General features: G+C 40.9%; 2 protein-coding genes and 1 long non-coding RNA gene across 8 annotated transcripts in view; 2 read left to right on the forward strand and 1 right to left on the reverse strand.

Moving 5' to 3' along the window:
- LOC122836840 overlaps window positions 1-23,331 on the reverse strand; it is a 39,631-nt gene extending 16,300 nt beyond the window's left edge. Inside the window, exons 1-8 of one of the 5 annotated variants that reach the window (XR_006371624.1) lie at window positions 23,245-23,331; window positions 22,844-22,946; window positions 21,638-21,731; window positions 21,469-21,553; window positions 21,184-21,275; window positions 20,407-20,562; window positions 19,345-19,464; window positions 18,343-18,421 (exon numbers count right to left, since the gene is read on the reverse strand). This is a non-coding gene — a long non-coding RNA (uncharacterized LOC122836840). Of the gene's footprint in view, window positions 1-18,296; window positions 18,422-19,344; window positions 19,465-20,406; window positions 20,563-21,183; window positions 21,276-21,468; window positions 21,554-21,637; window positions 21,759-22,843; window positions 22,947-23,244 lie in introns of those variants that run through there. The other 4 variants (XR_006371626.1, XR_006371623.1, XR_006371627.1 and 1 more) reach the window with 4 other exon arrangements.
- On the forward strand, window positions 9,416-18,169 carry spon2b (spondin 2b, extracellular matrix protein). The gene is made up of 6 exons (XM_044126743.1): window positions 9,416-9,512; window positions 12,446-12,711; window positions 13,398-13,621; window positions 13,936-14,127; window positions 14,809-14,995; window positions 17,986-18,169. The coding sequence occupies exons 2-6, from the start codon at window positions 12,477-12,479 to the stop codon at window positions 18,162-18,164; spliced, it is 1,017 nt and encodes a 338-aa protein (XP_043982678.1). The 5' UTR covers window positions 9,416-9,512; window positions 12,446-12,476; the 3' UTR covers window positions 18,165-18,169.
- On the forward strand, window positions 19,396-21,713 carry si:ch211-255i20.3 (transmembrane emp24 domain-containing protein 11). Of its 2 annotated transcripts, none has more exons than XM_044126753.1 (5): window positions 19,396-19,525; window positions 20,413-20,504; window positions 21,143-21,268; window positions 21,349-21,495; window positions 21,564-21,713. In XM_044126753.1, the coding sequence occupies exons 1-5, from the start codon at window positions 19,396-19,398 to the stop codon at window positions 21,711-21,713; spliced, it is 645 nt and encodes a 214-aa protein (XP_043982688.1). The 2 variants fall into 2 exon arrangements, with proteins under 2 accessions (XP_043982688.1, XP_043982690.1); XM_044126755.1 differs by having other exon boundaries at window positions 21,352-21,495.
- Window positions 23,332-23,338: the final 7 nt, after the last annotated feature.

Here is a 23,338-nt window from a genome sequence, read left to right on the forward strand (position 1 = left end):
CTGGTTCTTCCATTAAATGTGACCATAACTTTACTAATTAGATTTAAAAACTAAACATTTTAAACCTAAATTCAGAGAAAAAATGAAATATTTAGCTTAATATCTGTTGGTTTTACTTTATTATTTTGAATAGTTTATTTTGATTTGGGTTTTTGTAAGGTTTTATTTCCATTTTGACTGAACAGAAACGAGTCAAAGCTGCTGGACTTTCCTCCAGTTCCAGAAAACAAACAGGTTACAGCAGCTTGGCGTTGGTGACGCTTTATTCTGCTGATGTCAGCACGAAGAAACTGAATGGATCTACACAGACCGCCTCTCCGCCCACACAGCCAGGCTGAGCTGAAACTCTGAGGTCTGAACTGAACCGGGTTCGGGGAACCGGGTCGGAGGCAGAACAGCCGACTCAGCAGCGGATCCATAAATCTCAGATTAACTGCTTCGGCCGTGACGTCTCATATTCGCTGGTCGGACTGTGGTGGGTTTGGATGATCGATGGCTCACTCATCCAACTCAGGCAGTTCCAGCAGTTCTCAGTTTTCTGGAGGTCAAACAGGAGGCCTGAAATAATGACTCACTCAGGAAGCTCAGACTCAATTCTCCTGCACTTCCTGTCCAGTTAGCGTCTCTTCAAAACCAAAACTGAACCGAGTCCATGTTGATCAATATGACTGAAGTGGAAATAAACCCGATGTGAAAGCAAAGCCCCGCCCACAGACTTGGTTTATAAATTAGACCAAAGTGGGCGGAGCCTGGAAACACAGAGGGAGGAGCTTTTACACAAACCACGTCGCTGGAACCAATAAGAAAATTCACCTGCATTTCCACCGTTCAACCCAAAGAGAGCAGCACTGAGATGGTTTTAGGCTAACTACTGTAGATTTAAACAAGTTTCCACAGAAATGTTACAAAATGCACAGCAACAGAAGATAAAGTCCGACCTGAACAGTTTAAGTGGAAAACAACCTGATTTGGAGTTTAGCCACTCTTACCCTCTACTTATGTTTCCATCCAATTTTTGCACAAAGTTTTATAAAATTGAAAAATAAAAAAAGCTAATACATTTTTTTTAACTTTTTATTACAAATAAACTTGAAGTCTAAATTTGCACACAGCTGAAGTTCTTTCATACGTAGAAGCAAACTTGTTTTGGGGAAGCTGACGGATAAATTTAATTTTCTAGTTTTTAAGTTTGTCCCGCACCTCTTGATGCTGCCCTGGGTGACTGCCCATATCAAAAACCTCCACTGTATTTACGTTTTCAAAAAATCTTTTAACATGGTTAAATTGTCTCAAACATATAGATTCTCAGTTTTCCAGGTTTTTACTTTCAGGAAGGTTTAAAGGAAGCCATTTTGTTTTAAACTTTGTCATTTCAGATTAATCGCGTGCATTAAAGCTGACAGACCTAAGATATATAGACGTTAGAATGGCAGTCTAACGTTTCAATCTCTGGACTGGCCCATTATTACCCCGAGCGGAGCTTGAGCCAAACCAGCAGCTGGACTACAGTTTCAACACCAACACACAGAAATGTGCAAATGAGGCACGTGCTGCCGGCGCGCTCCCACACAGCGCAGGGAATCAGTCCGGAAATCAGGGGAAATGGTTGTAAGTCGCCCGTGGGGAGCTGCTGATGGTGGGCGGGCAGGAAGACCGGCCAGAAAAGGCCGGCCTGTTTATCAAAGACCCCTTCTGTCCATGAATTCATCTCTGTGACAGCAGCAGACATGTTTATTAAATGGGCAGAAAGGCGCGGCAGCAGAAAGCAGCGGGTTCAGCCGTGTTCGTCGCTTCTCTTTTAAAGCTTTGCAGCAGGATAACAATGAAGACTCCAAGCTGTAAATCTGCTTCGAATAATATCGCCTGGCCATGACACACTGTTCCTCATTAAAAGACTGAACTCATTTTCAAGGTTCAGCAGAAACCAACCGGGTCCAGACGGGGTTAGCCACCAAACTAATTTCTCAGAAATGTATTCTAAGTTTTATTAAGTCTCTGCAAAGTGACAGCCTATGACCGGTTTTCCTGTGATTGTGAGTCGCTTTTCCATTTGCACATAGAGTAGTATACACAAGGATGATTGACAGCACCAAGACCCTCCTCCTGGCTCTGATTGGTTGTTTGTAACCAGGAGTGATGCATTTTTGCAGACAGCAACAGTAACTCAGAGAGGAGGAAGCCTGATTATCTGTCTTGTATCAAACTGTCACAGCATAGCGACAGTTTGAGTAAATATGGAAAAACATATTTGTAATAGTTACATATTGCAGCTTTAAGGAGATATGTGGTGAAAACGGTTCAAATCTCAGGAGGAATTAGATTTTTATTACTTTGATCGGCTTTGGGCCACACAGCTCCTGTAAAATAATAGAAATCAGAACCTCTGATCAAACAAAGTGACTCTAAATGACCTCTAGATATTGTTTAAATGCATCAATAAAAACTATTTCCTCTGTAGACGATGAGTTGAAAACAGCAAGTTGGGTTAAACTGCAGGCCAGAGTTAATACTGAGACTTTAATCACCTAAATATAAACTTCAACTCTTCCTCTGAATGAGAAAAATCACATGTAAAATGGACAATACAGGCCTGGACAACCGTACAAACAGATATGTTTGACATGTTTAGCAGCCTGATAGGTTTAAGTCAAACTGATTGACATCAGATGATGTGATTGTTCTGCAGAACCTGCTGATCTGATCATGTTTTATTCCATCCAGCTGCTAAACAGACATAAAGACAGAAAAGCTGCTGCACAGACGACCAGTTTGAAACCTTCAAAATAAAATATAAAGACAAACTGGAGGCTTGAACTTTGACTGGTGTTTTTGAAACATCAACTCATTGAAGATGCTGCAGCTGCAGTCCTGACCTACACCAGGAAAACGGAGCGGCTCAAACCAGTCCGCTGTGAAAACTGCGGACTGGTTTAATAAACAAAATAAAAAATAAAAAATAAATAAAAAAACTGGAATAATAAACATAAAGAGAAACACACAGATTTGAAAAAAAACAAAACACGTTTCTTGATACATTTTTGTGCTAGCCGTATCAAAATTGATACTTTTCACAAGCTGCAGCAGAAACAGTATTTTCCCATCATGCTAGCCTCGCACCCAGCAGCTTGGCAGTACCGGCTGCCTCCACCAGGGGTCTCCCAACCTCCTTCAGCTCACACAAAGTTAAGCTGCCATTCGGAAAACCAACCAACTGCTGTTTCCCCAAAGCAGGAAACCACTCCCAGGTAGGCGGGGCTTGTCGCTCCGACCCTGAATAAGACGCAGACGCCTCCTTTGATTGGCCGAATTATTCTCGTTTAAAAGTCGCTGCTGTAAATCTGAATTACTTTTAACCTGAACAAGCGTATTCATGTGTGACTGTAACTGCATTTCTTATGTAACGGAAAAGGAAAAAGGAAAATGCGTTTTATCGACATTATTTCTATCTGGAATGGAAAGTTTCTAGTTTCTGGGCTCTTTAACTTTTAAAGCAACTCCCTGGAAACCCAAGATGAGCAGAAACAGCTGGCTTAAATCAGGACTAAACAAATTACAGTCTATTTATTCTTTTTAAATGAGATTATTTCTACTTTGTTGTGATGCTGAAGTATTTGTTTTATAGTATTTGTGTTTTTAATGTCTTTCTCTGCTGCTTTATCTTTAAAAACGCTTTAAATCACTTTATTATGCTATAGAGATAAATCAGCTTTGCCTAATGATGACAAAAGAATAATAATGTCAGAAATGTACTTCTGGTTCAGGATGGCAGTATACTCTGTCTCAAACTCCTACTTTTGTTTTCAGAGGCATATTAAAGGTAAACGGACCTCAAACCTCCGAACCGCAGCGCGTTGCCACATCCTCCGCGCCCACGGCGCCGCGGCAGACACATGACACGCTCTCTGCAGTTTTATCTTTTACTTCACATTCCTCAGGTATTTAAATCGCTTTACATAGGAACAAAATGTACATTTTACTAATAAAACTGAATACATCGCATTAAAGATCAAAACAACCACAAATTAATTAATTCTACATTACAGTTGAGTTTTGCTCCTTTGTGTATCCAACCACCAGCTTCAGTGCATCTTATGGGGTTCCTTGGTGACAAACCAACACAAAGTAAAAAACACGCTAAAAGCTGCTAGCCGACGACGACTAGCATTGGTTTTAGCTGCAAAGTTGTCAATATAAATCTTTAAATTATCTAAACGAGAAAGGGATGCAGTGCTTTGCTACTAATACTCAACACTATGACAACTAGATAACAAGGTCAGGAAAAAGTTTTCACTTAAAAAAATAACGACGGAGGAAAGTAACTCAGCTATGCTAGCTTGACTTTGAGAACCTTAACATCCTGATGTGATGCAGAATTTGGTGTGTTTTGGTTCAGACAGTCAAGGCGACCCAAACCCTGGTTAGCTAATAGCAGGGGTAGCTAATCTATCACAGCGATCACTTATTGGTAATCCCAAAATCAACATCAAGCCTGAAAACACGGAACTGGAACGGACTGGATGTTCTGCTCTTTTGTGGGAAACGTTTGTGTGCTTTTTGGTGTTGAACCCAGACACATTAGTGGGGTTGTTGTCAGCCAGTCGCTATGGTAACAGGGCCTGTATGTAGCGCAGCGAACACCAAGAGAAAGGCAGGAGTGGTTTTGAGTCATTTCAGTGGTTTTCTACGTTTTTTTCCTTTGCTGCACTGAATTAAGGATTTCTACGTCTCCAAGTCTCGTTTTGTCAGCGGTCCACCGCAGAAGCACGGCTATACTGGAAGTAAAAGAATCGTCTTTTTGCCTCCAAACATTTTGCTCCTGTGTGAAATTCCCAGATGTAAACAACATGCAACATATCTCCACCTGCACTGACCTTTTTTCCTTACAGATTAACTCCAGCTCAGTCAGATTGGACACTAATGTTCAGGCCTTAACTTTGACTAGGACATTCGAACACGAAGACCATGGTTTTACTTTTTTTTCACTGACATTTTCACAACTTATCTTCTGAGTCTTTCAGGTTGGAACATTAATATCACATGTTGGTGCAATTAAACCCCAATTTTCCACAAGTTAGAATAATTTTGGGCAGCACAGAGACAGTTTTAGGCCAAATTCTGCAGAACAATTTTAAATAAAAAAGTCACAATTTGCATAGAAAATGGCCCCTTTAAAAATTATGTAATCAGTTTATCTGCAAAAGAAAAGTTGTTTTGGGGTTTTATTGCTATAAGTGGGTTTCTCACATATGGCAAAGATGCTGCTGTGTCTTTAGAAATAAAAATATACTCTAATGAAGGAAGAGGCTGATTAAAGAACAGATTTGACCAAAAGTTACTGAAGGATGGAAATATTCATTTGTAAGGAGCAGAAAAGTAAATTTCATATAAGTTATAACAGAACAGCGCAGCAGACTGAAAAGTGAATGGTGTGTTTTGGGTATTAACTTACATTTACTCAATTGCATCAACTTCAGTGACGTTTTAAAAAAAATATTTTTACTAAGTTGTACTTTTTATTTTTACTGGAGTGATTTTATTGTGAAGTATTTCTTCTCTTATTTGAGTAAAATTTCACCAGACACAGACACACACCTGCAGCTTTTGTTAAAGTTTCACAAGTTTTTTATTTAAAGAAACTGATTTGGAAAAAGTTTCTTTTGCCTGATTTTCTTATTTTTTTTGCTTATATGAATTATTATCATTAAAATACCAGCATTCCCACTTAACTTGATATTTTGGTCCACCTGATTGTGTAATGATTTAAAATTTAATGATTGATAATTTGATCAGTTAGTACTTGAGTAGACTTTAAAAGATATGTCGTAGTCCTGCTGCTCTGAGTTGAGTCTAATTTCTGGGTTCTCTGTCCAGCTGTGGTTGTTTCATCGGTGAGAAACTGTCAGATGGAAGATTTAGATTGATCACAAATCTGATCTAAAATGCAGGAAAGGCCTCTAATCTAACAAAGCTAGTCTTAGTCATAAAAAACGGGTTCTTGTTTTTTCCAGGACGGAATAAAAACTGGATTTCATCCGTTTCCTGCAGAATGAATTAAAAGGTTGCGACAGTAAAAGAGTGACGGTTGCAGGATAACTCTGAAGCAGTGTGTAAACCAGGTGTTCAGGAACACAGATTTATTCCCCTCGATAAAACTGAACACAGTGCACCTCTGTTCCGCAAAGGCGGCGGTGATGAGTTAATTTCCCTCCTCCTGGCTGGAATATGCAGAGAGCAGCAATTAATGTTGGGAAGGAAGGGCAGGCGAGTGAAGACAGGCTGACTGGAGGCGTTTGGGTTTGTTTGTGTGGGGAGCGCGGCCATGTGGCGGCCATTAGCTGATTCAGCCTGATGACATATTGGTGTTTACATGAGGGGAGGGCGGCTCGTCACCTCCAGCAGCCCACAGCTGTTACCAACAGTCAGGGTTTCCTTTGACTAGGCCCCACAAACAGAAACAGACATTTACAGAAACATGCCAGCCCCAGGCTGATGCTAACTCAGAATGAACGTTTAGCTCAGTTAGGATGAACTAAATTATTTCATTTTGCCAAATGTCAGAAGTTTACATACACCAAGATGACTGTGCATCTTTAATCAATTTGGGAAATTCCAGATGATGACGTCATAATAAGTTAACATACAACGATCAATATTTATTTAAAGTTAGACTAAAATCTCACCTGCTTAGAGTTGATTTGAACCATGATGAATGAAACATTTAACAACATATTTAATGTGTAACAAAGACAAACTGTAATGTTTACTGGTTTTCTGAGTTGATGTAAAGCACTTTGAACTGTGTTCCTGAAATGCGCCACATAAATAAACTTGGCTGATTGATATTTTACAGGATTGGAAAAACTTATCACAATATAAACGTTTCCTATCAATCGATATCAATAATTATTGATTTTTTTTAAATATTTGAAATCCAGCCAAACTGGAGGCCAGATCTTTTCCTGTTTTATCCACAGCTTTCACTCAACGAGAAACCTTAAACCGCTGCTGCACAATTTACTCAACAAGTTGTTGCTAGGTAACCATAGAATGAGTGAGTTGCTAGGTAACCAAGGAATGAGCTTGCCTATGTAGCTAGTCATGAGAGACAGAGCAGCTAAACTCTTTCCTTTCAGTGAGTATTATATATATTGAATATTCAATCAGATGTATTATCTATTGATATTGATCACATGTCTATCATGATATTGATTTATTGGCATTATTTTCCCTTTCCTGTGGCGTAATGCAGCCACTGTAATATAAAGAGAAATTTACTTAGTCCTCTCTTGCATCTTGACAGAACCAACAGAAACCAAACTACAGATTCTTATTGAGGCAGAACACATACTTTATGTATCAACGTATTTCCAGACTTTAATGTAAATGTTATTATCTCTCACTGTGTGACTGGTTTGTGTGGTCTAGTCAAAGGAAACCCTGACTATTGGTAACAGCTGTGTGTTGAGGAGAAGCTCCTAGTTCTGCTTCACCAACTGTAAATCTCTTCTATATTGTCTGAAACAAACCTATCAAGTTTCAGGAGAAAAGCCGTCTGACTCAAACGCGCCACTTTTTGGGCGTACCAAAGCGTACGGCACAACCAGAGACTTTGGTATGTTTCATTCCCCTCAGGCGGCCTTGTAATGCCTGACAACAAAAGGACACCGCAGCGTTCTACAATCACTTACAGTCACTTAATTCAATCCAGTTGTGAAGCAGATTTGAAGAAAACCGCTGAAATGTTCGTCATATTATGATTTGCGGCTAGGTTTGTCTTTCTGACACGAATCAGAGCGTGTAAATGGGCAGTGAAGTTTTCCAAAACTGGTTGTAATCCCTAAGTTTGCAGTAAACAGTAGGATCAACAAAACTAACGAGAAACAAAACATACTTCCTTCCTCCCAAACTACAGATTCTTATTGAGGGAGAACACATACTTTATGTATCAACGTATTTCCAGACTTTAATGTAAATGTTATTATCTCTCACTGTGTGACTGGTTTGTGTGGTCTAGTCAAAGGAAACCCTGACTGTTGGTAACAGCTGTGTGATCAAAACAAGTGACCCAGATTATATGAACATATGACACAGGATTAAGACCCAAACTACAGCAAAAGCATCCGTCACTCTAACAACAAACTACCAAAAGCTCAATGGCACTGATCGCAACTGACATCAAACTGCTAAATGTAAAGCAGCGCACTGCGGCCATTTTAGTTTTGGACGAACAGGAGCGGTACGCTTTGTGTTGGGGAAACAGCTGGTTTAGGTTACTGAAAGGACCACTAACAGTTGATTCACACTCCAGATGAAGAAGTGTTTTAAGACACCCAGCTGGTAAAGTGACAGTGTTTATCACCTTGGCAAGACAGGAGAGCTAATCGATTCACAGGCTTTTACAAATCAATATTTAACTTGAAAAATGATCCGCAAAGCATTGATGAATCAATATTTTTACAGGAGTTTGGCAATGGAGGCCCAGATAACTTAGTGCTAGCAAAGGCTAGCTACCACACCGTCAGTAAAAAATAAAAACAAAACCTTTCAGCCAAGGCTGCAGCTCAGCCAACGTTCGAGTTGCTCCACACTGACAGAAGAAAACTGAAATGAAAGGGGCGTTACACGCGCTTCAGGTGTTTCTGCTTTTCCTTGTCTGAACATCCAGGCAACAGTGATGTCATTTACAATCAGTGTCATTGTTGGTACCTCCAGAGACTAAAACATTTTTACATTTTTTCTTTGCTTTTTTAGGTCAACAAGAGTTTCTAGGAATGTGAAGACAGTCGCCTATGAAATCCCATTTAACTGTAAAAATGGCGTGCACTGGCAACTGGACGGCCACCAGTTTGTCACCACCAGTAAGGACGATGGTAATAGAGACAGAAACATCTCCAAAGCTCAGTGCTGGAAAATGGCAGCAAACAGTTGCATCTCCAGGTCAACGAGGCTCCAAAACCACAAGGAGACAATCAAAGAGGCTTTTCAAAGGCCTTCATAAATAGTTACTTTATTGTTCTGAATCAAGGTTTCTGACACTGGCAATCAGGTACCAACGGAAACCTTAAAAGACTTTATGTTCAAATATCTCCAGAATAGAAAACACCAAACAGCCTCTGCTGAAGTCCCGTCTAAAACGGACCATGAGAGAATTTCAGCCTCATCGATCTTATCTTGTGGTTCAGAGACCGAATCAAACTGTGAAATGACTCAAAAAGCCTCAAAGCAAACTGGCTGACATTCCCCAATCTGCTGGGCACATTATCCATTAAAATGTCCAATTATACGAAGCAGCAGAGAGCAAGAGACAGAGCCAAAGTCAGGGAGCATGAAGGGACGTCACTGAGGAACAGAGGGGAGAGGAGGGAGGGAGCAGGAGGGGGCGAACCTCCTGGAAGACATAAATAGGCGAGAAAGGAGTTTGGATCCTTGCAGTCACTCATCCCGACAGCCAGGACCGCTGCTCCCCCACCCCTCATCCAGCTTTCCTCTCCAATCATCCGCTGCTGGAACCAGTGAGTATCTCCTCACCTTCACCTGGTGCTAACACGGCCTAATCAAACTAAAGACTGGGTCTGTTACTGATGGGAGGCTGTTAGACCTGCATGCAGACATACTTAAAGTGGACAGAGAGAGACAGAAAGCAAACGGAGATGGACGATTCTCTGTGGTTACCAAGTAAGAGAAGAGGCAGAAAGCAACCAGATAATCAGAGGAAAATCATGGGTGTTGCAAATTAAACTGCTGGGTTGATAAAAAGTCTTTACAGTTTTATGAATCAAGGTGTAATTATGTATCTGTGTCTAGCTGAACGCATGAACTCTCAAACTGACAGGTGATTACAGCTGAGGACTACACTCTGAAAAGTTCTCCACTGCCTTCATGGTTCAGAAGGAAGACTCAAATTTCTCTTCCAACCACTGTAACCTCCCATAGCAGGAATAGGAACCGTAGCTATCGCCTACCCGTTTATCACAGTAGCTATCGCCTACCCGTTTATCAAGGTAGCTATCGCCTACCCGTTTCTCACGGTAGCTATCGCCTACCCGTCTGTCACGGTAGCTATCGCCTACCCGTCTGTCACGGTAGCTATCGCCTACCCGTTTCTCACGGTAGCTATCGCCTACCCGTTTCTCACGTTAGCTATCGCCTACCCGTCTGTCACGGTAGCTATCGCCTAACCGTTTGACACGGTAGCTATCGCCTACCCGTTTATCACGGTAGCTATCGCCTACCCGTCTGTCACGGTAGCTATCGCCTACCCGTTTATCACGGTAGCTATCGCCTACCTGTTTATCACGGTAGCTATCGCCTACCCGTCTCTCACGATAGCTATCGCCTACCCGTCTGTCACGGTAGCTATCGCCTACCCGTCTGTCACGATAGCTATCGCCTACCCGTCTGTCACGGTAGCTATCGCCTACCCGTCTCTCACGATAGCTATCGCCTACCTGTTTATCACGGTAGCTATCGCCTACCCGTCTCTCACGATAGCTATCGCCTACCCGTCTGTCACGGTAGCTATCGCCTACCCGTCTCTCACGATAGCTATCGCCTACCCGTCTGTCACGGTAGCTATCGCCTACCCATCTGTCACGATAGCTATCACCTACCCGTCTGTCACGGTAGCTATCGCCTACCCGTCTGTCACGATAGCTATCGCCTACCCGTCTGTCACGGTAGCTATCGCCTACCCGTCTCTCACGATAGCTATCGCCTACCCGTCTGTCACGGTAGCTATCGCCTACCCGTCTCTCACGATAGCTATCGCCTACCTGTTTATCACGGTAGCTATCGCCTACCCGTCTCTCACGATAGCTATCGCCTACCCGTCTGTCACGGTAGCTATCGCCTACCCGTCTCTCACGATAGCTATCGCCTACCCGTCTCTCACGATAGCTATCGCCTACCCGTCTCTCACGATAGCTATCGCCTACCCGTTTATCACGGTAGCTATCGCCTACCTGTTTATCACGGTAGCTATCGCCTACCTGTTTATCACGGTAGCTATCGCCTAACCGTCTATCATGGTAGCTATCGCCTACCCATCTATCATGGTAGCTATCGCCTACCCGTCTGTCACGGTAGCTATCGCCTCACGGCAGTACAGATTGCTGATAAGAGTTTTATTTCAGTGTAGATATTAATTCCGTTTAAAACTAATTTCTGAAATGTAGCTATGATTATATGCAGCAGGTCAAAGCTACCACGTTTATAAGCTTTAGTCAGAGCAATTACCCTACCAGGGCAGTTAAAGTCGCTAATGGGGCAGTTGGGACACGTGAGTCAATCTGTTCAGCTCAATGTTTGGGTCCATGTCCCCAGCAATGTCAGGCAAGTTACTTTGATCATGTTCCAAATTGCTAAGTGCTGTAAAACCAGCAGGAGAAACGAGTCAGAAATGCAGAGTCGGTGTTAGAAAGATGAAACCAGAGGCTTCTTCCTCTGTTTATAGTTGATGCTTCATGTTTACCATGAGCTATGGTCTCTTTGCAGGCCACGATTTCTTGCTGAAATCTGATTTTTGTCCTACCACTAATTAAAAGCAACCGCAAACAGACATCTGTGTGGACGGTTTACGACCCCAACACAAAAAACGTAGACGTCACCCGCAGTGCTCCGTTTACAGCAGTAAAGATGGCTGCCGCCGCGGTCACCAGATGGTCAGCAGACGAAGGAAGCTGATAAATCCCAGCTAACAGCAACTAGCTTTGACTGCAGACACTTTGACAACTATCAGATACGACTGGATTGGGTTTGGTGAAAAATCGGAATCGGATCATTCAGTCTGACGTGAAACTGGCGAGTACAGATAGAAAACGGATGATTCTTCGTTTGTGATGTTTGGTACTTACATCACTTATTGGAAACATTTTGTTCCCACGTTGATGGTTATTTACAGTCACTTTCTAGAAACTATTCAGTCTGCTGTAAGGAAAGAGATTTATGTGACTCCAGTGAAGAATATCCACCAGCAGGCGGTCGCTGAGTTACTCAGGTTTAAGAGTCAGAATCAGAACAAAAACAAGATAGTGTATACAAGATTAAATTAAACATGAAATCTGAATGTTTGTAGGATTATTTGCAGTCATAATTCAGGGAAATACTTAACTATAGAAAGAACAACAAGCTGACGTGTGACAGTTTGAGTACATGTTTATAAAGTGTTTTGTTTATGGAGGTAAAATAAAGCAGTAAAAGGTAGAAATGTGGAGGTGTGTGTACAGTTCTTCACCTGTCTACATTGAGTAGGAAATGCTTTGATTGGTTTAGTAAGAACTGAAAGGCACTGGTTCAATTCACAGAACCCATAAAAACACAAAATCAACATCAAAAACAAAATCCCTTCTCTTTAGGTGCCACTGAATTTGAGAAACAGCAATAAGAGCCAATGAGTCTGAGTTAGACTGAAAGGCGTTTTCTCCACTAAGTGTTTTGTATTTTTCAGACCCTCACTTCTTCTCCAACCTGAACCAATCATGGAAGCCAGCAGGAAGACTCCCTCCTTCTCTGACGCCCTCCGTCACCTGCTTGTCCTGATGCTAACTCTCCTCCCCGCCGCTGGGTCGATGCCGGTCCCAACGGACGTCCCTGTGTGCACGGCGTCAGAAACAGCCCACTACAGCCTCACGTTCACAGGGAAATGGACCCAGGCAGCTTTTCCTAAGCAGTATCCTGTCTACCGCCCGCCTGCTCAGTGGTCCAACCTGATCGGTAAAAACATACGCCACACTCTGATGATTCCTGGCATTAAATATGAAAACTGACAAGTCCAGAAGAAAATCATTTGAATTCGTTTGGTTTGGCAACAGAGACAGACAGTTGCAAAGATAAACGTCATCCAGCCAGCTGACAAGAAATTTGAGCTAATTAGCTAGCAAAGGTAAATTAGCAGCTAGTTAGCAGTAACTCAAACGTTAGCCTTAGCCAAACAAAAGTCCTGAGAAGAACGTATTTAAGGCCAAATTACATTTTTTAAAACTAATGGAAAGACTTTTTAAGGCCTGAAGCAGCATTCAGCATCTATGCGCCACAAATCTGGAACAAACTCCCAGATAACTGCAAAGCAGCTGAAACACTGACTTCCTTTAAATCTCGACTAAACACCCACCCGTTTAGAGTCGTACTTGAAACATAATCAATTACGAATTTAACGACTTAATGTAATGTTTTGATTGTTGATTCTATGTTGCATGACTTTGTGTTTATGATGTAAAGCTCTTTGAAATGCCTTGTTGCTGAAATGTGCTATACAAATAAAATTTGATTGATTTTTAAGCATTGATTGATCATTAAAACAGCAGAAACAGTTTATTCATTGACCTTTATGGATGCACGTAAAGTCTAACCTTGTTGCAACAATTATAGAAATCCTCAGTTTCCTCCTCTCTGCGCTCCAGGGGTGACCCACAGCTCCAACTACCACATGTGGCAAAGTAATGAGTTTGCCAGCAACGGAGTGAGGGAGTTTGCGGAAAAAGGCGAGGCCTGGACGATCATGAAGGAAGTGGAGACGGCCGGCGAGCAGATCCAGGGCGTTTATGGGATCCTCTCTGCTCCTGCTGCTGTGGGCGGCTCCGGCCAGATGGACGCCGAGTTTGAGGTGTTTGCCAGGCACTCCTATGTAAGTCTCCCCACTGGTCACACAGTGTGTGAGAACCCTTCACCCGACGGGTCGGCAAACACAGCAAGCTGGTGTCAGGATGACTTTAGCGGCGGCCAAGAATGTCACAGCAAACATTTACCGGGGAAATACTAAATATAACATCCTGATTCCTGCTTTGTTCAACAGAAACAAAAAAAGGACTGAGATTCCTCTAAAGTGTCTTCCAGTTATAAATCTCTTCCCAGCGCTGTTCTTGTCCAGCTGTTTGCACGCTGTGATGTCGGTCGTTGTCTCGTTGATCCACTTTGCGCCCTCATCTCTTTCTGTGGCAGCTGTCGTTCATGGTGCGGCTGGTGCCGAGCCCGGACTGGTTCGTGGGCGTGGACGGCGTGGATCTGTGTGACGGCGACCGCTGGAAGGACAAAGTGACGCTGGAGCTGTTCCCGTACGACGCGGGAACGGACAGCGGATTCACCTTCTCCTCCCCAAACTTTGAGACGATCCCGCAGGACAGAATCACGCCGGTGAGCCGAGCGCAGCAGCAGAAACCCACAAACCTTCTGAGCCAGAACAGGTTTTCACCAAATCAGACGCCGTCTCACTTAACTTCCTGCTGCTCCTTATTCTGCTCTGGTGAAAACTACAGACCAAAAGATCAGGAAAGGGCCGGGGAGTCCAAAGAGCGGCCCGGGGCCATTTGTGGCCCTTGAAGTGACTCTGTGTGGTCCCCAGCTGCACTTCAAAACTGATAGAAATTTGGAGACTTTTAATTTGTAATGAAGGTAAAAATTGTTACAACATAATTTTTTGACACAGGAACCATTAATGTTTTATAACCAAGTTTTAAGAAAAACTCAAACCAAGTTTATCCAGAGACTTTTACTGAAAAGCCAACTTCACTGCAACAAAATCAGCTTTAAATTCTGAATTATTCAGAATAATTTGGAAAATTCTGAAAAATTACAATGCTAAAAATTTAGTTTGAACATTTTTCTATAACATTTCTGAGATTAATCACAAAATTTCTGAGTTTTTGATGGAAATTTTCTTCTTGAAAGAATCTTTTGGATCTGCTATACATACCTGGGGAATTTATTTGCTTGATTTTAAGTGGGTTGTTTTGGCCTGTGATTACTTTTGAATGTACAGTTTTGGCCCAAGTGATGGAAACGGCTCTGGGATTCATACTGTGTCATTTTCCCCAGATCACCTCGTCCTTCCCGAGCCACCCGGCCAACTCCTTCTTCTATCCCCGCCTGAAGCATTTACCGTCGATCGCCAAGGTAACACTGACAAAAATCAAGAAAACGAATCAAATCATCAGCCTGCCGCTGGAGCCCACGCAGTCCAACCTGCTGCCAACGGGGAACGAGATCAAAGACAAGCTGATCAGTAAGACCGAATATTCCTCTGATGCTTTAAACACATTTATGGAGATTAATTAGGTAAAATGCAGTGGAAGCCATTTCTGCATATGGTCAAAATATAAACCAACAAAGCAACACTGTTAAATTATTTATATTATATTATAACCACTATTTTGCTAAACAAGAATCTTAGCTGATGCTAAACAACTAAACTCAAAAATTAGCAGATGCTAACACTAAACAACAAAGTAGATCAAAAATGACTAGAAGCTAAAGCTAAACCACTAAACACATAAAAAACAGAAGCTAACGCTAACCATTAACATTAACCATTAATGCTAACATTAACGCTAAAGCTAACCATTAACACTAACCATTAATGCTAACATTAACGCTAAAGCTAACCATTAACACTAACCATTAATGCTAACATTAACGCTAAAGCTAACCATTAACACTAACCATTAATGCTAACATTAACGCTAAAGCTAACCATTAACACTAACCATTAATGCTAACATTAACGCTAAAGCTAACCATTAACATTAACCATTAATGCTAACATTAACGCTAAAGCTAACCATTAACACTAACCATTAATGCTAACATTAACGCTAAAGCTAACCATTAACACTAACCATTAATGCTAACATTAACGCTAAAGCTAACCATTAACATTAACCATTAATGCTAACATTAACGCTAAAGCTAACCATTAACACTAACCATTAATGCTAACATTAACGCTAAAGCTAACCATTAACACTAACCATTAATGCTAACATTAACGCTAAAGCTAACCATTAACACTAACCATTAATGCTAACATTAACGCTAAAGCTAACCATTAACACTAACCATTAATGCTAACATTAACGCTAAAGCTAACCATTAACACTAACCATTAATGCTAACATTAATGCTCTCTCTTTCTGATTTTGCTACATATTATTACTGTAACGTTGCAGAAATGGGATAACTAAAGTTGAAAGAAGATGATGTGACAAAAAGTTAATCAAAGTCATGAAAATTTGTAACATTTTATGGAATAAATTGGTTATAAAAAGTTTTAAAAGGGCGGCCATCTTGAAAAATGTCCGTAATCCTAAATTTTAAGTGGCTGATGGGAAATATAAAAAAAATGCAACTTGAGGGATTAGCATAGAAATATTTTAAACTCAAATAAACAAAAATGTAAAAACACAAGCCTGGCCTCGGTTCCTGGCGGTTCTGACTCATGCTAGCATTTGGAAAACATTTCAGGCTCTTAAACTCAATTAGATGCCAGCAGAAACCTGAGCATTGCGGGGCATTGCGGCCACATCTGCTCTCCGGCGGATAAAAACGACGGCTGGTCCAATTATTCCCAGCAGAGATGACGGTGCCCGGGTTGAACCGGACCAGTCGCCATCTGCTCTGCTGACACATGGCGGCCATTAAGAGTCAATTATAAAGGAACAAGCTGGTAAGAAGAGTTAAAACATCTGAAACCAAACTCAGAACCTCTAAATGGACCTGAACCAGTTTTAGTCAGCATCACTAAATACAAGCCGGTTCCCATGACAACACCACAACAAACAATACTGCGCCTCAGAAGCTGTTGGGGTTTCCTGCCCCGATTCCCAGGGCTCCATCCTTCTGTTTGTCCTTCATTTCCACTCGTCCGTAGCATCTCTGCTAACGTCTTTTCTAAAACATGACCTTTGACCTGCACCGGCTTCATCAGAGACATAGAGCCCGTCGGTTTGCATCTCTGCAGTATTTTATCAGCTCATCTTGCTGCTTCCCATTAACGCATAAAGGAAACGTTAAACTCAGCAGCTTCCGCCCGCCTCCAGGCCTTCTGCTTTTCCACTCTAACCCACGACTGCGATACGAATCAGCTGGAAACCTGGTCGCATCAGGCAGCAGAGCGGAGCACCAAACCAAAAGCAGGCTCCATGTGAGGCCTTTCCTCCAGTTTACAGGCAGAAGAAATGACAAAAACAGACGTTTTTCCATCACTTTCATCAACGGATGCAGGTGAAATCAAGCAGCTCGATCACTGCCAGTCACAAGAGGCCGGGGATTGTCGCAGTAAAATCAGTTCAACGCACCATAAATTAAAACTGATTATCTCCATTTATCGTTTCTCTCTTTCTACCAAAAACAGGATGGTCAAAGTCTTCGGTCTCAACCGAACCTTGTTTGGAAGGATGATTTAGTTTATGATTCGTTTTATTGGTCGTAGTTAACGACATTCCTCCACTGCTGCCAACTCAGCAACTTTCCTGCCAAAATTAGAAACATTTCAGATAAAGAAATCAGTTATCGTCCAAAATCGGAGACGGTCCGGCTTTTTAAAGATTGGTAATCGGCGATCGGCCAGAAAACTGCAATCGGTGCATTGGCCTGTCACAACAAGCAATAAATCAATTAATCACACAATCAATTAAAACAAACTCAATAATTTACATAATTTAGCGTTTTTTCTATCAACCAAAAAGCGGAGGATAAAGTTTCAGTCTGGTGCTTTGGTCTCAACCAAATCCTTTCTGAGGAATCATTTTGTTTACAGAGATTCATAATTAATTTTTATTTCTTAATTAATGTTTTGTTTATTTAAAATCTTCCAGGTCTAGTGTTAAATGTTCTTTAGAATTTAAATTTATTGATCTCTGATCTGTTCTTACTTTTATTTGAAAATTGTCTGAAAATAAAAATAGTATCGTTTATCGCAATAATTTCTGGTGCAATTTATCGTCCAGTAACATTTGTTTACATATATTGTTATATATTGTTGTTCTTACATTATTATGCCGTTATTTCAAAATTGTCTAAAAACAATATTATCGTTTATCATCCAGCAAAGTTTGATTCTGCAACAACATTTTGTTGTTTCATTTGCTTTTCTCACTCCAGTATCAGCTGTAAGGTTGCTGTTTTCTCAGACATTGTTCCTTTATTTTGAGTGGCCGCGCTGTGGGGACGACGTTTGGGGTGTTTTATCTGTTTATTGCCCCTCTGCCTCTGCAGATACCCCTCTGGACTGCGAAGTCTCCCCCTGGTCGCCCTGGGGTTTGTGCAAAGGGAAGTGTGGCGACTCAGGTGTGCAGCACCGCACCCGCTACGTCATCATGCACCCGGCCAACAACGGAGCGGCCTGCCCCCTGCTGGACGAGGAGAGGAAGTGCTTCCCGGACAACTGCTTATGACTAGGCCAGGACAGGAAGGAGAGGAAGAACAGGAAGGAGAGGAGGAGGAGGAAGGAGAAGAAAACCAGGAAAGGCAGGACCGGGCACAGACGCTCCAAGAACCACAAACGGTCCGCGGTTTAATCCCGTGGATCAACCGGGTCGGATCCGAGTCAGGTTTGAGATCGGTTCCAGCTCCAAACGGATGTAGTTCTGGCAAACAAGCCAGTAGACACCGCTTCAGTTTTCATGATCAAACCGGCCGACTGGAAGACAAACTGGAAACATTTTACACAAATTTAAACCCTGTTAAATTACATTTGACCCAAAGTGAGTCCAGACAGAGCTGCCATGTTTTACAGACATTCTGTGTTTCTGTTGTTTATATTTATTGACAGGATTTTAACCTGTTCTGTACAGCATAACGAATCTGAACGATAGAAACTGTATTCCTCTACGTTACTGAGACAAATCTGAAACAGTTTTATATGACACAGTAAAACATTGTAACAGATGCAGTTACTAAAGTTAATAAAGTGGGAAAGTACCACATGAAATGAGTTTTTATTGTTATTCATTGTGATTGATTTGTTGCTGAACTATAAGTTAACTGCTTCAGTTTGGAAAAATACAAGTAAATAATCAACTGAACATAAAGATGACATGAAACAGAGAAGTTCATGTAATTAGAGTCAAATTCAGTAAAATGACCTCAGTAATATTATTTATTTCTGACTCTACAGTCTGAATAGAAAATAGAATATACTTTATTGATCCCTAAGAGAAAACTACTGCAGAAATATTAACAAATACAAATATAACCAAAAGCAATCTAAAATATATATATATGCAATTACATATAATTTAAATATGATTAAATGTAAATAAATGGCTGAATAAATACATAAAATATGAAGTGTGCACATGGAAACATGTTAATCTATGAATAAATCTATAAATGAGTCCAGAGAAAAACTAGATCAAAGTCTCTCAGAGTCGTGCATCATAAAGTGTATGCGCTGCTAAATAATAATTTGTTTTAGCCCCAGGAACCCTGATGAGCTTCAGACATTTGAATTTGTGCTGCAGCTTTTCTATTGGCTCTCAGCTCAACCAATCACAGGCAGCGATAAAGACAGGTCACATCGCGCAGCAGCTGCAGGTTTCTCAGGCTCAAACCGCCTGTGGGCTGTAAACTCACCACACCGACGACGTTCTTCAGTCTGAACGGTGAAACTCTGGAGAATTCAGGATGGATTTCCTCCGGGTGGTTCTCCTGCTCCTGGGCTTCCTGCCGCTGGCCGCTGCCATGTACTTCGATCTGGGAGAGCAGGAGCAAAAATGCATCATAGAGGAGATTCCTGAGGACACCTTGGTGACAGGTGAGACGCGCACAGCAAATCCTCCAACCCGGACTCCTCAGGTCACCTGGTCGCTTTAATCACGTTTTTATCACATCTGACATTAAAACAAGATTTTCAGCTGTTTCTGCTTCAAAAATCATCCTAGCAATCATTTCCTTGAAAGAAATAACACATTCAACCCCACACTGACATCTACAGAGAAACAATATTTAGTTCTTCAGAGTGAAATCACTCGCTTTCACTGAAATCCTAAATCAGAGGAGAGGAACTAAATAAGGGTTTATGTTTTACATGAACTCAAGAAAACCACGGACAACCCTGGACGTTTTAGAAAAACAAGCATCTTCAGTCAGAGGCTTCTTCAAATTCACTGTAATACAGACTGCTACAGCAGATCTTTCCTGCCAACAACCATCATCATCCACAATAATTCTGACAAATTAATGATTTACAACAAAATCTGGGCCACAAAAATACTTTCAGAAACGAAAATGATCAAGAATGTGATTTATTTTCTCTACTCAACAATAAACAGATTTAATTAATCAAATAAAAGTAATCAGATTTTCTGTAGGAACAGGATTTTAAAATTAAAATTTAAGATTTAAGATTTAATTTTGTTTATTGTTTTTGATGGAAAAAATATTTAACGTCTTCTGAGGATTAAAAACAGAGTCCAGGTCCGTTTACGTTTGAAATGAGTTTTAATACAGCGATCAAAAGCAGGTTTCTCTAAATTCTGTAAATAAAAATATACATTTTGGTTTTATTTTTTCACATCTGCAGCACAAATGTATCCTTCTATCCAGACATATTTAAAGTCCAAGCAGCGACTTTAAATCTGTAAAACCCAGACAGGTTTCTGGCCGGATGAAGCTGAGCTGCTTTGTGTTTCCCACCTGCAGGAAACTTCTTCTTGGAGCCGTGGGACGTCACGTCGTTCAGCCACTCGCCTCACCTGGGCGTCACGGTTACCGTCAGAGACCCAAACCAGGAAGTACGTCGGAAATCTTCTTCCCGTGTTGAAACACAAATAACAGCGGCTAGATCTGAATCTGAACAACCACAGAACATTTCCAGAGGAAAAATCAGCCTTTATCCTTCCTGAAACTTGGCTAAATAAAGTAAACGTTTGGAAACAAAGTGACACAAATCCTGTTTTTATCACTGAATATAAATTTATTCAGTTGAGCCCAAAAGAACCTGAAAACTAGATGGTTTTCTTCTAATACAGCAAAAATCTGCTATGACGTCTTAGGAACATGGAGAAAAAAAAGTACCGTAGTCAATTTCTGGCAAAAAAAAAAAATCAGAAATTTTTAAAATGATCTCAGAAATATTCTACAAAAAACCTTCAAACTTTTTGAATTTGAAATGTTGAAAATTTTTCTAAAAGATTTCTGAGATTAATCACAAAATGTCAGAGTTTTTTGGTTTAAATTTACTCCGTTTCTTCCATCTACAAAGCTCTGACAGACTGTCATAAAAATCCATTTTCAGTTTTGGGTCTACAGTAAATATCAGGATACTTTATTTACTTGACTTCAGGTTGGATTTTTTGGACTGTGATTACTTTTGAATCTACAATTTTGGCCCGTATTGCAAAAAGTTTGGACATTTTTCTTCCCTTTTCAGGTTCAGTTGTCCAAACGCTACGGAAAATTTGGAAAATTCACCTTCACAGCTCACGCCTCCGGCCAGCACCACCTGTGCTTCCAAACCAACACCACCAGGTTCTCTGTGTTCGCTGGAGAAAGGCTGGTGAGACCTGCGGAGACAATAACCACAAACCAAACAGAAGAGCAATGCACTCTGGGGGTTTTCACCACTTTGTTCCACAGAAGCTGCATTTGGACGTTCAGATGGGAGAGCACTCGGTAGATCCCAACATGGACCGGACCAAAGACAACCTGCAGATTCTGGAGAGCAATCTGCAACACCTGACCAGCCAGATGACGTACATCACCAGGCAGCAGGAGTACAACCGGGTACATCTGCCTCACATTCACCAGGCATGATAAACAAACACCTAAACTGGGTCTTTGTCTTTGTTCAGGAAAAAGAGGAGATTTTCCGTCAGATCAGTGAGGAAACCAACAGCAAGGTGTTGTGGTGGGCAGTGATCCAAACCTGCATCCTGCTCTCTGTTGGTTTCTGGCAGATCAAACGACTCAAAGACTTCTTCATCGCCAAGAAACTGGTCTGATGTCGCCTTCTCCCCGATCTGTACGGCACCAACAGCATGTCAGGACTGGGAAACAACAATCAAACATCTGACCGGATTCACAACTCTGCATGGCCAGAAAAATAAAGGAAGGTTTAACAAATTAAATGTTTCTCTTTTTTCAAACTTTTTGCCATGTGGCTAACCGCAGGACAAAAACCCAACAGAAAATCAAGTAAATAAAGTATTCTGGTGTTTATCATAGATCCCAAAATTAAAGGGAGTTTTACAACAGTTTATGACGGCTTTTGCAGATAGAAAAATAGAAGTACATTTCTGCCAAAAACTTTGAGAAAAACTCAGAAATTTTCCAGAAAACTTTGAAATTTTCAAAAGAAATTTCTGGACATTTGAAACTCAGAAATTACCTGAATAATTGTAGACAGATTTCTGCTATTGATTTAAAAATGTTATTGTTTTCCTGGAAAGTTTCTGAGATTTTTAGGCAGAAGTTTACTACCGTACTTTTTTTCTCCAATGGTCCTCATTCGCTGTGGCAGATTCTGCATGTTTGCTGTATTCTTAGAAAACCATCTAGTTTTCTGTTGTTTTTGGGCTCAACTGAATAAATTCATCTTCAGTGATAAAAACAGAATTTGTTTCACTTTGTTTCCAAGCATTTGCTATATTTAGCTACATTTCAGAAAGGATAAAAGCAACATTAGTATTTCAGTAAAAGTCTCTGGATAAACTTGGTTATAAAAACACAAATACTTTCTGTTGTACTTTACATTCTTCTGTGTAAGAAAGTTATGTTGGTAACAATTTTTACCTTCATTACAAATTAAAAGTCTCCACCTGCATCTACCGGCCAAATTTGAATCATTTTTTTAACAGAAGTAGGGGGCCACACAGAATCATCCCAAGGGCCACAAATGGCCCCTGGGTCACACTTTGGACACCCCTACTTTAGCGTTGCTGAGATTGAAAAAAGGTTCCTTTCTTAATTTCACCATCTCATACTTGATGTGAGTAAAAATTAGTGAATTAAGAAGTTGTCCTCCACCTTTAGTATTAAACACACTTTGTCCAAAGCACCAGGATCGCTTGTAGGAAAAGAAACGCACAGCATAATGCAGCCACTACCATGCTTGCCAGCTAGGTTTGCTTACCTCACCAGGAGTCGCTGATGAAGTGAAATGCCAGTAGTAATTCAAACTCGTTCTTAAAATGCCTTGAAGTCGTATCACCAGATCAGACCGTCATGAAAAAGAACTGTTCAAACACAAATAATTTGAAATTTATAAGCCCAGAATTTATAATAACATGGTAAAAAATAAACAATATACATTAAATTCGTGTTGGTTACATGCAACCGTCTGAACAGAACTGCAACAGTCATTTAAACAGCCACATAACCATCTAGTTGAATCCACACTGCTGCGGCCAACGGTGAGCTAATACATCTAATTTACACCGAGACCAAATTTACACATTTAACAGCGAAATACCCGCTAAACATAAAATACACGTTAATTGAACACATTTTATCTAATATTACTTAGTTACTCACCCAAAGGTGGGAATAAAAGCGTTTTACGATAAGAATTGTAACAGTTTTAATGAGCTAGCTACTAACGGACTTCCTAATTATGCTAACTATGCTA

This window comes from Gambusia affinis, linkage group LG09 (assembly GCF_019740435.1).
Source record: "Gambusia affinis linkage group LG09, SWU_Gaff_1.0, whole genome shotgun sequence".
NCBI lineage: Eukaryota > Metazoa > Chordata > Actinopteri > Cyprinodontiformes > Poeciliidae > Gambusia > Gambusia affinis.

What these genes read in the sequence shown, in the direction of transcription:
- si:ch211-255i20.3 (XM_044126753.1), top strand. Translation starts at nt 19,396, where the DNA reads ATGGATTTCCTCCGGGTGGTTCTCCTGCTCCTGGGCTTCCTGCCGCTG. An exon ending in TGAGGACACCTTGGTGACAG is followed by an intron (nt 19,526 to 20,412) that starts GTGAGACGCGCA and finishes TCCCACCTGCAG; the next exon opens with GAAACTTCTTCTTGGAGCCG. An exon ending in GGCAGCAGGAGTACAACCGG is followed by an intron (nt 21,496 to 21,563) that starts GTACATCTGCCT and finishes GTCTTTGTTCAG; the next exon opens with GAAAAAGAGGAGATTTTCCG.
- spon2b (XM_044126743.1), top strand. Translation starts at nt 12,477, where the DNA reads ATGGAAGCCAGCAGGAAGACTCCCTCCTTCTCTGACGCCCTCCGTCAC. An exon ending in CGCAGGACAGAATCACGCCG is followed by an intron (nt 14,128 to 14,808) that starts GTGAGCCGAGCG and finishes CATTTTCCCCAG; the next exon opens with ATCACCTCGTCCTTCCCGAG. An exon ending in GATCAAAGACAAGCTGATCA is followed by an intron (nt 14,996 to 17,985) that starts GTAAGACCGAAT and finishes CTGCCTCTGCAG; the next exon opens with ATACCCCTCTGGACTGCGAA.